Source organism: Macrobrachium nipponense, chromosome 36 (genome assembly GCF_015104395.2).
Source record: "Macrobrachium nipponense isolate FS-2020 chromosome 36, ASM1510439v2, whole genome shotgun sequence".
Lineage (NCBI taxonomy): Eukaryota > Metazoa > Arthropoda > Malacostraca > Decapoda > Palaemonidae > Macrobrachium > Macrobrachium nipponense.
The window spans coordinates 41,751,786-41,769,680 of NC_087220.1; the positions used below are offsets into that span (position 1 = coordinate 41,751,786).

General features: G+C 40.8%; 1 protein-coding gene across 1 annotated transcript in view; it reads right to left on the reverse strand.

The window, feature by feature from the left end:
* LOC135203579 (cyclic nucleotide-gated cation channel subunit A-like) overlaps window positions 1–17,895 on the reverse strand; it is a 198,866-nt gene that overhangs the window by 22,500 nt on the left and 158,471 nt on the right. The window contains 6 exon segments of the mRNA XM_064233339.1: window positions 3,208–3,382; window positions 3,550–3,682; window positions 3,823–3,945; window positions 6,636–6,779; window positions 16,457–16,594; window positions 16,855–16,977. Of these exon segments, the coding sequence (XP_064089409.1) occupies window positions 3,208–3,382; window positions 3,550–3,682; window positions 3,823–3,945; window positions 6,636–6,779; window positions 16,457–16,594; window positions 16,855–16,977 (836 nt within the window).

The following is a 17,895-nucleotide window of genomic DNA, read 5'->3' on the forward strand; positions in this document are numbered from 1 at the left end:
TTCCCAAGACGGACAAGTCGACACCTAATGTTGGTCCCTCTTCTTATAGAAAGCCCTCCACTGAGATATAGGCCAGGAACAATGTTCCGGGCATGGATTAGAGACAGAACAAAAAGGGGATCTGTAACAGCAGCAGCCAAAAACCTGGAACATGAAAATCCCTGAATTCCCGGACAAATGCACTGACGAGGCTTGGAACTCTTGAAGGAATTCATGATAAAAGGACAGGCAGACACACACACACACAACACTAAAACGTACAGAAATATCTGGCAAACAAAGCAACCAGCTTGAGAAGGAGAGCGCAATGTGACTACTCTTCAAGGCGGTCAAAGAAAGACTGATGCATCATGAGGTCCCAAGCTTGGTCAGTGACCAGCTTCCACCTTGTATACGTATGGGTTGCCAGAAGCCATAGATTCCTTGCTGTACAATCTTTGATTTAAACTGGTTTCCAGCTAGCACTAGAAGATTATCCTATAAGTTGTTTGTCTTAGCTTTGGGATGCTCTAAGGACATGTGCGTAAGACATGTAGGATCAATGATCTTTAGTCTAATCATACCTCTTCAAGAAAAGCTGGCCATGACCACTGCAGACAGGATGGCAAAATGCTCAAAGCCCCTATTATCAATGTTTTCAACAGCCACCAGACAAATTTAATCATATTGGAAAATTTTGTTGCTCTGGATTAAAAGTTATGTGACAGACTGAAGAAAGAAGTATGGAAGCAGTGCTGGATGACTCCTGGGCTGCTTCAACTATATAATTGTAGTACCAAGGCTAAGGAGAATGGAGAACAGTAACAGACTATTATACTTCACGTTCATATAGGCGTCACCCTTCAGGATGGAAAAGTCAAAGTTAAGCGACACCCTTCAGGATGGAAACATCAAAGTTAGTGAGGGTAAGGGACTAAATTGCTTCAGTAGACCTGAAGGATACACTTTAAGATTAGGTCAATCTGGTATCTATATATATTATATATTATATATATATATAGATATATATCCACTATATATATATATATATATATATATATCAATTGGGACAATTTACCAGTTCAGGTATATGTTTCAAGCTCTGCCCAAATCCCTAATGAAATAGGTCATGGCTCCTGTACTATGTGTAGCCTACCCTCTTTGGATCACAGTGGGCTAATATTCAGAAGACTTTTCATACTAGCAGTTTTCTGGGAACAACTCCAACAGAGCATTAAATGAGCGTTTCTGACATGTAACCAATGGCTAAAAACAACAGAAGAAATAACTTCAGGCTTCAAGGGTTGAAAAGCTTTCACATCTCTTCAACCAGTCACTAAAAGATGGGGTTGCTCTAAAACCATGCACCTCCATCTGTCATATTACAATTTAGTAGGCCTTGGGGATCCAACAACTATAGGAAGAAACAAAGCAGACACAAATCAAGAGTATCAATCAAAGGCCTGGTACATGCAGTCTGTAAGCAATATACCCAACAGGATACCATCTGGACAGAAGAGAAATATCAACCTGATCATGTGTATTTTGTTCTGAGTAGTTTCAAGACCAACTACATGAAAGGAAAATCTAAGGGATACACCAATGATGACCCCTGTAATGGAGTAGAGCCTTCTCAGGACTTCATGTGGTGCGCTGTAAGGGTTATAACAGGATGTTTGCAACATTTTATTTTACCTTCATCCTTGCTTCCTGTCATTTTGCTGTCCAACCTTCTAGCTATTATTTCTAGGTGAAACTGGCATAACTCCCAGTAATAGCTTCCAAGTCTTGTACTACTTATTTATTTTCTTGATCTCTATTTTGTTGTTCAACCACTCCCACCCTATTGTCACAGCCATAAGTGCCGAGTGGCTAAAAGTGCCCCAGTGCTTGGACTTGTAGCCTAAATTTATCATTCACCAATGACTGACTTGATATCAGCTTTGCTCACCAAGATGCTTGTCAAGGACTGACACTAGCCAAAATAGTAATGGTTCCTGGACTTTCTACCTCATTCAGGATACACCCAAAGGGAGTTCCCAACCAGAATTTGTGATAATGTGCCATGCATCTTAGAGAAATGAAGGTTTCATGCATTTACCAGATGGATACAGGGAACACCTAAACTCAAACAGTCTCCTCATGCAGCCAGCTTGTAGAAATGGGGATAACATGCCTCCATTTGCTCTCCCTTTGCAAGACAAGAAAAAAACTGGAGATACTTTTATGTTCTGAAACTAGATTTTACCAGCTGATCAGGAGATAAAGATTTATAGCTTTCTAAGGCCACACACACTAAGCCAATTATAGTAACATATGGGTCTTGGCTTGTAATTTTTTACTGAAGGGCAATTAATATGGCATAAGAGTACAGTTTTGCAGAAATGCTGGCTTCAGTGCAAATTGAAAGGTTTGTCTTCTGCAAGCAGAAATTCTGAAACAAAAATTACATTTCACAAGTACAAATCTATTATTTTACGTGGAGTACTCTTCCCCTAATCTCTGACAGGGTAGTCTCTTTAGCTTCAGCTTTACCAGCTTTAGGTGAAAACTATGGATGTTTGATAGTAAGGAAATCCCTTTGTTAGTAGACTGCAACACTGACACTGGCATTCTTTCGTAACTATGACTTGGTTAACCGATCATGTAACTAGCGAAAAACGTAAAACAAGAGGTTTGTACTTACAAAAATTTTTTTTACCTGCCATACATTATCATATGTGCATGCAGTATTTGCAGTTTTTAAAGATAGTTCAACCAGGTCAACTTACACAGGGCTGGCACATTTACAAAAATGATCTGGTGTAGTAACCAAAGAGATAAAATTTGGCTATTCTCATATGATCATTCCAATGCACATTACATTGCAAATCAAAATATTAAAAGGAGGATGTCTTGAATTTGCATATTCCTGAGTACCAGTTAGAATTGTTGTATTAAATCACTATCTTTATTTAATATATCAAAACTAGTACTAATTGTGGAAATGTAACTGGTGTGAAAGTATTAAATTTTTGACGCTGAAGTAGGATCACCATAGACAATCTTTTTTTAAAAAGCTGTGAAAACCCAAAATGAAATACAATAAGCTCTTTAGGGAGTCAAACTATTCCAATTACTATATCGAGTTCTTGTTATGAAGCAATTCATAAACACATACTATTTGCTCTTTTAAGTGTAAGTTCTTGGACTGTAAAATTCATGGTGGTTTAATTAAATCCTACTTGCCTGGGGGAAAGTGGGAAATAAGGGCTTAACTTTGGAGATGCTGGATTAGTTAAGTCTGAGTCAAACTCAAGGCGCCTTTCAACTCTAGTTAAGCGTTGTTTAAGCTTCTGTTGAGCACTGGAGTATTCTGCTAATAGTCTTGCCAGGCGTGTGTTTAGTGTATCGATGGAAGTTTCTGAAACAGGAATTTTTCGTCTAAAACAACTGATATGACTTCATATTTCATTAACAAGATTCTCAGAAAATGCCATATTTTTTAATCATTACAGTTTATCTTACATGAGGTGCTCAGTCAAATGTGGCAAGTAGCATGGATACTGTATAACCTTGACGCCAACTTACCTAACCGAGCCACTTTGTCTGTCATAGTTTCCTGCTGTTCCTCAGCTACTTTAAGAGCATCCTCATCAAGCAACCCATCTTTCATTAAAAGCTGACGACCTCTTTCCATGAGTGACTTTTTAGCTTCAGGGTACTAAAAAAAAATGAGGGGGTTAAGCATTGTACTCTTGAAACAGTAATAGTACTGTAGATTCATTCTCATTCTTATTTTGACAGCACAATTTTGAGAAATAATAAAGAATGTAATATTACTGTAATATTTTTTAAACCAACCTCTGTTAAGGCATCCCACAAGTCATCCTTGGAAAGGCAAAAGAGATCGGCGTAACCAACGCTTTTGACATTTGCTGTTCGTCTATTTCCTGTTTTGTTTCCAGCAATGTTTAGGATAGAAACCTGGGAAATAAAAAAAATTATTCAGAATAACTTCAATAAAAATATAAATCACTAATAATCTATTTTGTCTGAATTAATAACTACAATTAGCCTTCACATTAGTAATTTCACAAAGAACTGAAAATTTCTGAAATGAATATAATCATGATTTTTAAATATTAAATGTGTAAGACAATCTCCATTTTTATTCTGGACGGTTTCTTTTTGTTTGTAATTTTACAAGTAATAACCACCTGATTTCATGTGCCAACATCTGTGGTATATATATACTTTTTTTTTAGGTTTCAATCATTTTATACAATGACCAGTAGTGTTCCAAGTTTCATGACTTGACTGAACCACTCCCTAAAATCCTCATTGCAAAGGACAAATAGAAAGACTGGGTGGCATGACCTGGAGAACAGTCTCACCAGCCTTGATGTCAAGAGGCCTCTCAACTTCTGAAAGGAAAGCTTTACCACCAGATACTTCCCACAGTACTTACTAGCAACCACAACAAATCAAAGAAAACCAATTACCAACAAAAATCAACATCCAAATCAAATATCAGTGAAAATCAACATCTGAGTGGTCTATACTGTCTTTTGGACTGTTTATGCCAAATCAGAGAACTGTAATACTTAAGCGTCTTGTCAGAACCAAGAGCAAGACATTTTTTGAATGAGGTCCAGCTTCATACTAAACTTGAGATTGCACTTGTGAGGCTACCAATGGATGAGTCTGCAGTATCTAGCACCCTATGGTGAAGATAATGGAAATTCTAAGTTAACATTGCAGTATGATATCCCTCCTATTCAAACTAACCAAGCAAGTAATTCAAGTACAGTGAAATTGAAACTTCTGATGAAAGGATAAAAAAAACCCTGCAAATGTATAGCACACTGTATGGAGGAGTAATGATGGTAGTTTATATTTGACAACGTCTCCGAGGGTTGCGTGAGAGAGAGAGAGCAAAATTGGTGGAGGAATTAATGGTAGTGGTTTGATGGCGGTCGTAAGCGTGTGTCTGTTGTGGCGATTGCCGTGTATATCAGTGGCGAGCGTCGGTTACAGCGTCATTAAGAAGTGAGGAAGTCGGTGAAGTCAGAGTTGTACTAAACAGTTGGTTTGGCAGCGGTTTTGTCCATTGACGGTCAGTGATATTATGTGATTTGATTGATTTTGATGTTGTAAAGCTGTTGTGCGTGTGTCTGTCTGGTTGTGGTGAAGTTGAAGAGGTTGGTTGTGCATTTTGGTGTCTGAGTTGGCAGTTGGGGACAGTGTTAGTGTTGGTGGTTTGTTGTGCTGGGTTGGAGTTGGTGTATGATTTGTTGGTTGTTTTCGAGCTGTTGGTGGTTGTTTGCTTGGTGGTTGGTGTGTTGTTTTTTTAGTTGTTGTACGGTTTTGGTGTTTGTCTGTCTTGGGTGGTGAGATTCTCGGCGGTGGCTGTGTCTGGACTAGCCTAGCCTATATCCAGCAGACACCACCTACCTATCACTGAGTATTGGAGTCTGAGGGGAGTACATGTGTTTGTGTTTGGTGTGTTCTGTATTAGGTAAACCAATTGTCCTGGACGTAATTAGTAACGTAAAGGGGAAAGTGTGGTTGGGGGAACTATTCAGCAGCTGGTTTGAGTAAAGTAACTGTGGGGAGCTTGCTTGCTTTGTTGCTTTGCGTGTGATTCCGCCACAACTGATGATGTTAAGGTGTTTAACCTTAAAAGGCTGAACCATTTAGTTTCACTTTGATGTGTTTAAAGCACATTTCTCCTTTGTTGATCAAAGTGACAAGTGACACATTCCTTTGTATTTGCAAGATTACAAAGGAAATTTAAAATATTTCCCTTGTATTTTCAGTGCATCTCTGGGATCTTTGTGAAGTGATGATTATATTTATATTCAAATGCCTGAAGGTCCCAAAAATACTCCTTCAGATTTGTATGTTGATGTGCTGATTCATGTCAGCTGCAAACCAGGTGCCTATTGCTTGGTGAACTAGTAAGCTGCGCATCCCAATTGCAGTTTGATGTGTGTTTATGGAGTAATATGAAGAAAATCCTGATAATAATGATATATGGGAGCAATGTATGGCAAGATGCTGACTCCTTGCTAGATACATTGGGAAAAAGGTAACTACAGGACTACACCATTAGAGGCTTTCAGTCCCCATGGATGCATGCACTGCCAGCTGAGAGAGCTTGTCATTTTAAATTGTGAACCTGATGGGTTTGCATTTGTAATACAGGAAGAGAAAGTGGCACACTGTCTCAAGAATAATGTGTACATTATAACCATAGTTTATCAGTCAACATTCCTGAAAATTGCTATGGGTGCAAACCTTTTGAAGAGTAAAGCCCAATGCACTCAAATATATCAGTATTTGCCAAAGGTATCTCAAAATGAAATGCCTAGCTGCAAAGGTTAAACAGGAGATGGTTGCCAATTAACCTTCCCAAACTACCATGAAAACAGTTGGTACTAACATTCCTCTCCGACCCATCAAATTCTACTACATTTTAAGTCTTGGGAGCTTTCTGCTTACAAAAGCAATTTTGTTCAACTTTCCGTACTTCATTCCTTCTTAATTCAGATCAACTTTATTCACATTTTAGAGTGCTTAAATTATTATATTGGAGTGTAGAGGCTTTATGCTCTTGATGTACATCACATTTCTGTTCTGAGTTAAAAAATAGACAAACCATTCAAACTCACCTCGCCAAAGACACTACCGGCGCCTAAAGTAGCATATACTGTTTTGCCATCATCAGCAACCACAGACAAGTTGCCTCTTTTAACAATGTACATTTCCTTTCCAACATCTCCTTTCCGGCAAACAAAATCTCCTGGACTGAAAACCTATTGAAAGAGAGAAAACTATATTAGTATAAGAGGTTTTACTCACTACTGAGTGATTTAAATAGTACCGTAGTTTTTGTTATACATTTTTTCACTTAGTTACATAAGAATACTGCTTATCCTATCAATAAAACTTCTAGAGTTGCTGAAAATCCCAAATTTCTATGACGGTATATCTTTACTTGTTGGGTGCTATGTCTGCAAATTCTGTGCCTAAGCCCCATGAATAAAATACTCGGAGAAAGATTTCAAGACTATTTTAGGAAAGTTCTGAACCAGTGGAGCCCCTATCTTCTTTCTTTCCCCATCTGTGACCTAGCACAGCTGCCTGACCACCAAGAACATAGTTCACAATGGTTAAATGAAACTGGCTTGAATAAAGCATTGAACTTTTACAATAACTTCTTTCAAGTTGAAATGCAAGCTCCCATTGAAGATATGAACATTTATATCTGTGAAATTAAATGGCTTGATTTTAGATTCATTATTATTATCATGAGAGTGAAGATATGTTATGGAGTGGAAACAATGAACATCATTAGTGCTTATGCTCTACAAGTGGGCTGCACAGAGGAAGAAAAGAGGTGTTTTTGGAATGAAATGAATAAGGTAACGCACGAACTGGAAGAGCAGGAGAAGATTGTAGTGGAGGCAGACTTTAATGTCGCAAATGAAAATGATGTAATTGAACGTGTACATGGAGGACATGGGATAGGGGAGAGAAACCCAAAAGGAGAAAGTATAGTAGACTTTACCACGTCTTTTGATATGGCAATAGTGAACACGTTCTTCAAAAAGAAGAGGGAGCACTTGATAACATACAGGAGTGGCGGTAGATGAACACAAATATATTACCTCCTTTACAATAGATCAAGACTGGTGGAAGTTAGCAATTGTAAAGTTATCCCAGGTAACCACGTGGGCCCCCAACATAGACTCCTTTGTATGCATTTGAAGATGAAAAGCGAAAGGAAACTGAAAACGAATGGGGTAAAGAAAAGCAAGTGGTATAAATTGTTAGGGAGGGATAATGATAAGAAGAGAGAATTTAGAAGAGTGCTGGGAGAGGTTGATCTGGGAATTGAATATGTGGGAGAATGGTGGAGGCATAATACATCAGTGATTAGAAGACATGGAAACGAGATAGTACTAGGGGAAACATGATATTGTTATGATACAATAAAGTTTGTTCATACTTACCTGGCAGATATATATAAAGCTGTCTTGTTTTTCTGAAGTCCGACAGAATTTTAAAAACTTCCGACACACGCAGTGGTCGGTCAGGTGGTTAGTACCCATTCCCGCCGCTGGGAGGCGGGTATCAGGAACCATTCCCATTTTCTATTCATAATTTTTATTTCCACTGTCCCCTGAGGGGAGGTGGGTGGGTACTTGATTATATATATGCCAGGTAAGTATGAACAAACTTTATTGTATCATAACAATATCATTTTGTTCATGAAACTTACCTGTCAGATATATATATAGCTGAATCCCACCTTTGGAGGTGGGAAGGGACAGAATAGAAGGATTTTGGGAAACAAATGCATGCAGATGATTTACATCTTGGTTCCACCTGTTAGCATAGCTGACTTCGTGATTACTGTCACCCAAGTCTGCTTCTGCTTTACTAGAGTTGCCAGCGAGGTAGAGACCTATAAAGCTGGTGCACTCCAGATGATCTGTCAACGGGGGCGTGACCACAATGTGACTAGACCATATTGACCATACCATGAGGGCTAAGAAGTAAAATAAATATATATATATATAAATATATATCACCACCTGACCAACCTAGCCAAAGTTAAGGTGTGTTAACTAAGGTTTAAGAGTTAAGAAGTCGCCGTTGTCGGCGACTCAACAACTAAATTAAGAGCTCTTCCTAACCATTTTCTACAGGATAGGATGAGTGGTACTTCTTGCCCCCAAGATTGTGTCTGCAGACACGTATGGCCCTAGCGAGCAGCAGATCTCATATGCCATCTTCACATCTCGCAGGGAGTGTGAAGTGAACACAGAGTTGCTTCGCTAAAACATGGTACTCAGGATGTTGCTGAGTGCCATGCTCTGTTGAATGCTTCCGAGGCCGCGCCCTCACCTCGTGAGCATTCAGATAACAAGATTTCAATTCTTTGTGCAAACACAATGAAGGAGCATTTTTGAAAGAACTCCTTAACACTAAAGCCAGGGTGTTCTTCGAAATGGGCAAGTCTGGTCTTTTTCGGAACACTGCAGATTGCCCGAATGACTTCGACTTTCTTGAGTTTTATGTAGATAAAACTTGAGAGACCTGACAGGGCACAGGACTCTCTCTGGCTCCTGCCCACTAACTTGTGCCATCCTTGCTTCCAAGCTCCTGGCCCAAGGACAAAACGGGTTTCCATTCTTAGGCCACAACGGAAGGCTTAGAGAGCACACCGCCTTGTGTTCTCTAAAGCCAAAACTTGTGACGATGGCTTAAAATTTCACTAACCCTCTTTGTCGTATCTAGGGTGGTTAGAAGAAGGCCTTCCTGATCACATGCAAAAAGTTAACAGGTAGGAGAGGTTCGAATGCTTTGACATCAAGAACTTCAGACTATGTCTAAGTTCCATATTGAAAGCTTCGATCTGGACATGCACAGTCAGTACTAAAGTCAGGTGACCGACCAGTTGACCAGTCAGACGAATCAAGGACAGCAAGGCTGTACCCTGAAGACCATAAGGCACTATTCTGCGCTGAAGGATGAGTGTCTGGACTGCCTGGGCGATTCAATCTAAGCAAACCTTGGGGGTGTATCAACGCAACCCAACGTCGTCAGCGAATCAACTCCTGAGGAACTCCTGACTCGAGCCTCTGGTGCCAGGAGAAAGGAGCGAGGAGCAAAAAGGCGATTCAGTCCCGAAGGAAGAATGCCTAACAGTCCAACCTGGTCTCATGTTACACGATCATCGGGGGTGTATAAACGCAACCGACTTCGTCAACAAGAAACTCAGGGCTACTAAATGTCGCCTGATCTCGCACGAGTGTCTGACTCTGAGAAAACAGGTGAGACAAAAAGTAGATGGTGAGCGAGTTTCGAGATTCCACAGAACTCAAAAATCGTGAAGGGCTTTGTTGTTGTTTGACAGACGCAAATCTCTGAGCCCAAAGGCCGTCAACAACATATTTGCGTATTCTTTAATAGTTGTGACTGCCAGCTTATCCCATTCTTCAGACGGAAATGGAAGACGGTAATCTTATTCCTGTCAACATCTCGATAGTCTGAACGTAGTCAGACTCAGAGCGGAGAGGTTATAGGTACCTTTCGAGTTAGAGTAGACCGACTCTCTCGGAAAAGGTCCTTGGAAAGTGAACTAGGAAGTATGTGACCTCTGTGAATCCAGGATCCTGAAGGCCAACATGGGGCGATCAGCGTCATTGTCGCTCCCTGTGACGTCATAAATCCTCTTATTACATTTCCTAAGCGATTGAAAAAGGGGAAAAGAGACTAAACATCCATCCCCGTTCAATATCATAGGATGGCGTTTAATGGTACCGATCCCGGATCGAGAATAAGGGAGCAGAGAAGAAGAAGCCTCTTCGTCCTCAACATATCGAAGAGAAGAATGAAAGGGCGTCCCTAAAGTCTACCCAACTCTCAACTTACTTCTAAAGAAAGATTCCACTCGGAAGAGAATAGTTGCTGCCGTCGATCGAGACGATTCGTACGGACTTTTGCAATCCTGTAACGAACCTGTAGAGGATCGTTACATTCTACGCCTGTTGTTATAATAGGCTCTTTCTCGTAAACTCGAACAAGGACCGAGAGAAGATACTTCTTAAGATATGGAGAGCTGTGGAATATCAGAGTTGATCTGGAACACTGGTTCCCAAAAACTCGTTTCGAGGACTGGAGGGACTACCGAATCGCTTTTACTTCTTTCAGATTAAGATCCAGGACATCTGAAACCCTACCAGATGTCCGGCACCTTCTTTCTATCACCTCAGGTGATAGACGCACTGAGAGATGTTCAGAATCATTCCTAGATCTTGAATAATATTTCAGTTTCCCGGTAGGAAAAAACTGTGGTCTGAATTGCAGTCTATTCGGGGAAACAACTTCTTCAGGAAGGAAATGGTCCCCAGCAAGCTCATCCATTCCTTCCCCGAGTATGCTTACTTCCCTAATAAGGCTGCGCTTTGCCTAAGCAGGAGAGCATATAAAAGTGCAATGTTGCGGTAGACTCGTAGTTCTATACCGTGCGGTAACGAGCACCGAAAGGATTAAGAGATAACTCTGTTGAACATAGTAAGGCAAAACGAATGCAACGTTTATTCATTCACGTAAGAAATCCCCTCAATCTTAGGCTAAAGTCCGTGATTGTAGGACAGAGATACAGTTAGTCAGTCAATCCCGCAGGAGAGACGTAACCGCCAGCACAGAGATACGGTTAGTCAGTCAATCCCGCAGGAGAGAGAGACGTAAGCTACCGCGCATGACAGCGCACGATCTGTTACTGGCTCGGTTGGTGGACTGGAGGACAGACAGCGTGACAGCAGCAGCCAGCAGCTTACGAACGTCGTCTTTTAACTTTATGTCTGGGTTGCCAGCTACCCCTATTCTACGAAGAAATAGGTCCGTTATTTTTTGAGCAGAAAGACTCAAGCTGGTATATTTAAGCGAAACAGAAAACGCTAAATATATAGATGCGTTTGTGTCGTCAGAACACTACCATACAACGGTAAAAGATAAATCGGAAACTCCTGGAAGGCTGCAGGGAGTAACGATTAAATGTCCTTAAAATAAGACAATAGACCTCTCGGTTGCCATCCGAAGAGGTAACTACAGCAAGCGTGTATGACTTAAACCAACCAGTAGTAAAATAACGCAAGGCAAAATATTTTATTATATCACAATAAGGTTTGTTCATACTTACCTGGCAGACATATATATAGCTGAATTCGGAAATACAGCTACATACATATCTGACAGGCAAGTTTCATGAACAAAACTTAAAGAATCGAAGCAGACAGCTCAAGCTTCTTATGTTATTGGACATAAGCGTTCATTGACATAGTCTACAAGTCTATTTCTTGTACGAGTCTGCGAATGACGAATGAGAGCTCTTCCGAATCTTGTCAATAAGAGCTTATTCGTTTACGCAATATCAAGTTAAAGAGATGTTTGTCAATGAGAACTAACCAATTTACGGGACAAAGAGATATTTTGTCAATGAGGGGATACCCACTTACTTGACAAAACGATAGTATATTGTCAATGGGGGAAAGTCACTGAATTGACAAAACGTAATCCAGGAAGTCGAGCATTTTATTTTTCCGATTCCCGTCTCAAACGAGGAAGGGGGCAAGAATCCTGTTAAGAGACAGGGCTTACGGCAGGTAGAACGACGATGTTCAATTCGGCAGCGTAGTCCCGACTAGAAACTGACAAAATCTATCATCTGAAAAACCCTTTCAGATGGGCTAAAAAGCTTGCAAAATTATCCTGGGAAGAGGAAGAAACTCTCCAACCAGCTTCCTCTCCCGTATCACAACTAATGCCTGCTAAAGCTTAAAATTTATTGGCAGTATGTCAAAGGAAGTCCTGTCTTGCGCTTTCCTGAAGAGCGTCCTTTTGATGAATGCCTTTGCAAGAATCCTACTGAACGTCGCCGAGACGTCGAGCCTTTACATAACCCGTAACTGCCTTATCGCAAAGTCTTGACTGCGGTAGAGAAAACGAGATCTTCCCTTGAGCTTTCCTTAACTCCATCCACCTTTGCGAAACGCAATATAATATTGACAGAGACCTCTTGAATTCACGAAACCCGAGGTCTTGCTGGGTTTCGAAGACGAAGTTGTCTGTTCACTTTAAGCTTCCTCCGAAGCACTGCTTACTTCACATTCTTGAGGCTCAAATCTTAAACAAGAGCTTGAAGAGTTCAACAGAAACGTTCAGCCAGGAGACAAACCTGGTGTGCGCTGGCGCGCGCTCGGCGTCCATTTGCGAGGACGCTCGGCGTCCTGGCGCGCGCTCGGCGTCCACTGGCGAGGACGCTCGGCGTCCACTGGCGCGCGCCTGGCGTCCATCCGAGCGTCCCGTTCAAGCCGAGCGTCAAAAGAAGCGTGCAGAAAAGCGTCACGCTCCTGACAGGCGTCAAAACAAGCGAGAGAAACTGCCTTCTTTTTCATATTTCTCGGTGGAAAGACGTACACGTGATCAGGCGACGTTCGCCTTCTTACTTCTCACTGAAACGCATAACGAGAGAGAGAGACGTGAAGCGTCCTCTCTCTATAAAGCTTCTATTTAGAGGGCGCGAGTCCTACCGAAGGGACGCCAGATCGATGTGGGTTCCCCGTAACCCTCCTTCGGCTTTCGACATGCCCTCTCCCTGGTCCTGGGAGTCCGACAGAGGTCCAGGCCTAGAGGCGTTATGGGGCGGATCTGACGTTCCCTCCTGACGAGAGAGAGGACGTGAAGCGTCCTCTTCTCTAAAGCTTCTTAGAGGGCGCGAGTCCTTCCGAGAGCTCCAACCCTTGCGCGGGGAGGACGCCTCGGAGGACGAGAAGCAATCCTTCAGGATTCGTGCACGTGCACGAACTTTGGCAGTCTGGGGATTTTCATCAGAAACTGCCGAAGGCACGCCAGATCGGTGGGGGTTCCTCGTAACCCTCCTGCGGCTTTCGACATGCCCTCTCCCTGTGGTCCTGGGAGTCCGACAGAGGTCTAGACCTAGAGGCGTTATAAGGCCGATCTGACGCACCCTCCACTACACAAGGGGCACTGTCACTGCACTTAGCCACTTCACTTGCTCTCTAAAGCAAGCACTTTCGATTCCAAGTTACGAATCGAAAGAGTATAAGAGAAAGGGCAATAACCTCTACAGACACTGTTTTAGAAGTAGCACTCTTCACAACAATGAAGGAGAGCGATCACCTCTCGCAGACATATTCATAACCCGTAGGCCATACTATAGGGTTAGGCAAAATAAAGTCTACAGGAAGGTTAGCAGGTTCACTACCCTGACTGTTGTTTACTGATTAATTGCGTACATACGAATCATACTTTTTCCTTACGGAATTAGACATGTTTACTGATTAATTGCGTACATACGAATCATACGTCTTCCTTACGGAATAGACAAAGTCTCACACTCCTTACATGACAAATCTCAACAAAGAAGCAAGACCCATACCCCTCGTGCATACCAAGTGCGGATCTACCGAAGCTTTCGGTAGCCACACCCTATCTTTGCAGACAACCCCCTCTGAAACTAGCCTAACTAGATTCAGATATCTTATGCAAAAATGAATCAAATTCAAATCAATTTAAGATAGCGTATGCCTAGCCACAAATCCAAGTAAATAAATCAAAAGACAATTAGGATACTTAGCGGCAATGAAGTTTCCAAAATCCTAAGACGGAGGTACTGAAAACAGGTGTTTTCAGCACCGGCGACAGAAAAATTATGAACAGAAAATGGGAATGGTTCCTGATACCCGCCTCCCAGCGGCGGGAATGGGTACTAAACCACCTGACCGACCACTGCGTGTGTCGGAAGTTTTTAAAATTCTGTCGGACTTCAGAAAATACAGCTATATATATATCTGACAGGTAAGTTTCATGAACAAAATCTGGAATAGTATGGGAGGAAAAGGAGAGCTGGTAGTGAAGGGTAAAAGAGAGGCAAAGACGAGATTTGAAGAGTCACAGTTGGAAGAGGAGGACAGAGAAAGAAACAAAGAAGTAAAAAGGGTGATAGCTCAAGCTAAGGCAAGGGCATATGAAGAGGTTTATAATGAACTGGACACCAAGGAAGGGTTGAGTAAGATGCTCAAACTGTCAAAAGTAAGAAATAAAAGAACGAAGGACATCACCCATATTAAGCAAATGAAAGATAGGAATGGTACAGTCTTAAAAAAGGAAGAAGACATCCTGAAAAGATGGTAAGAGTATTTCGAGCAACTGCTAAATAAAGAAAATGAAAGACTTGTAAGAGAGGATGGACAAGTAAACAGGGAATGGTATTGGGGATCTCTAGGGATGAAGTGATACGAGCCTTAAAATGAATGAGGAATGGGAAGGCAACAGGACCTGACTTAATCCCAGTTGAAGTTTGGAAAGCCTTAGGAGAGGAAGGGGTGGACATCTTGTATGAACTGATGGTAAAAATATTTGAACAGGAAGATACCAGAAGAATGGTGGGAAAGCATATTAATACCTATATTTAAAGGTAAAGGTGATGTCCAGGAATGCAGTAATTATAGAGGTATCAAACTAATGTCTCACACATTGAAGATTTTGGAAAGAATAATAGATGTCAGGCTAAGGGAGGAAGTGAGAACAGGGAAAGAACAGTTAAGATTTATGGAGGGAAGCGGCACAACGGATGGAATATTTTGCATAAGGCAGCTGATGGAGAAATTCAGAGAAAAACAACGAGACCTGCATCTGGTATTCATAGACCTTGAAAAGGCCTATGGCAGAGTGCCAAGGCAAGAAATATGGAGATGTTTGAGGGAGAAGATGGTGCCAGAAAAGTATGTCAGAATTATTCAGATGTACAGGAATATGTATACTAGAGTGAGAAGCAGTGTTAGAGAGAGAGATGGATTTGAGATAGGAGTTGGATTACACCAGGGGTCAGCACTTAGCCCATCATCTTCAACATCGTGATGGATGTAATGACCAAGGATGTTAGAGAAGCAGTGCCATGGTGCATATTATATGCAGATGACATTGTGTTGTGTTCAGAGAGGAGGGAGGAGTTGGAGGGGAGGTTGGAGAGGTGGAGAACAGCACTTGAGGAGAGAGGAATGAGAATAAGCAGATCAAAAACCGAATTTATGTGTGCCAGTATTACTGAGGATGGTGGAAACAGTATAAGATGGGGAAGAAATAGAGTACAGGTGGTCAAGTACTTGGGGTCCATATTAGAGGATAGTGGAAGCATGGACCAAGAGGTGAGACACCGAATTCAGGCAGGATGGAATAACTGGAAGCCAGCATCAGGGGTCCTCTGTGATAAGGAGGCTCCTCTGAAATTGAAGGGAAAGTTTCATAGGACAGTGGTCAGACCAGCTATGTTACATGGGACAGAAACAGCAAGTTTGAAGAAAACAGAGGAGAAGAAGATGGATGTAGCAGAAATGAGAATGTTGAGATGAATGTCAGGAGTAGCAAGGGAAGAGAGGATTAGAAATGAGTATATGTATAAGAGGATTGACAAAGGTAGTTGAAATATCAAAGAAAATACAGGAGGGAAGGCTTCGATGGTATGGACACCTGTTACGAAGAGAGGAACATCATGTTGGAAGATATATGATGGAAATGGAAGTGCGGGGAAGAAGGGAAGACCAAGAAAGAGATGGCGTGATTGTGTAAAGGTATTGACGAGAATGATGCACAGGACAGAAATCGATGGAGACGACTCATTTACACCAGCGACCCCACATAAAAATGGGTTAAAGCTGGGAAGAAGATTATTATTATTATATTATTATTACTAAACAACTAGTTTCATGTCTGGACAAAGAAAAAAATGATGTAACTTAAGTCTTATGACTGAAAGTAACTGTATAATTTTCACAAGTTTCAAGACTTTATGCAATAATCTGCTTCTAATAAAATTGGTTCAGTAACTTCTTTAAATACCTAATTACAAGTGTTAAGTTATGACCCAGTAACAATTGGTGTAAAGTTGTCAAAGTCTTACCTGGAGTTTAAGTTTCAAAACTAGTTCAACAAGGAGTCCGGGTTCACAATCCTGAAATATCCTGACTTGCTTTAAAGTGTCCAAATGGACATGAATAGCAATTTCAGCCTTGAGCTTGTCTGGTAGTAAGCGTAAGACCTGAAAGAGAAATAGGCATTACTTTTGAACTTTATACTGACTGTCACAAAGAAGGGTAAATTTAAAGTTAAGAGGTAACACATTTCAAATATGCAAGAAGAAACTGCAATATACTAGCATTTATTCTTAAAGAATGCAAATCTGAAATACAACTCAGCATACAAAATCTTTTAACCCAAAAAACATTGAAATGACTGAATTCATGCATAAGATACTATTACGTCACTTTGAATAATATCACTATTACAGATGCCACTTACTCCTTCCTCATCTAAGGACTGTTTATTACTCCAAAGGTAATCAAACCATTTGATAACTCTGGTTTCAAGGTCTTTGGAAACCTTCCTGAATTCCATGTACTGCTTTACACCATCCATTCGGTTCTGCAAAATAATCAGTGTGTCAAATGCTTGTGGTACAATAATGTCAAGAGGTCAGAATTTGATATTAAGACCACAAAATGTTTTTTTTAACCCTTGAATAAACAATATAGAAAATTTAGAACAGGATGATACTTACACGACATACCACAAAACATTGCAGATGAGAGTCAAATGTTCAGTTAGAACTTGATGCACATTTCTTAATCTTTCAACATCACTACAATATGAATAAAGGCAATTTACTGTTATTAGCTATCAGATATATCACTGAAAACCATTCCAGCTTGCGTAGCATTACCAGCTGTCCAAAAAGAAAGAATGATGTCTGAGGGATTTCAGAACAAAAACTTCCCTCGTGGCACACTAACTACTGAAGTCAATGATCGATGCAAAAAATGAACAGATTCCCACAAACTTAAAATTCAATTAATGCCCTGCTTGATGGACTACTACAATGCTATGTGGTAGCTGCTCTGGCCACAAAACCTTCTAGTAGGCTAATGAATGCTAAAGGCAGAGTAACACGAGCAAAAAATCTAATGAGTCTGAACATTAATTATGAACTTAGTTAAACATTTCCATCCTTTCTTTCCCTCAAATTTCTACTTTTTTCAGACAAACACCACATTATGAGCAAACACTTGAAGAGAAAACAGAAGTAAATAAACGCAATTTATGAAACAAGCATTTACACGCAAAAACAGCTGCAAGTTAGAAAAAGTGCAGCAATAGTGCAATGCACTTCAAAGAAATATTAAAGCTCCATCTATACTTGTTATTAGCTTCAGTATTACTGCCAGGTACTAAAATAGAAGTAACAGATGTGACGACTGTAGGCATGAAAGACAACTTCAGACAATGATTAGTATGAACTGACGTTCTGAGGCAGTAATGAACCTAACCTTATTTTTTTCCTGG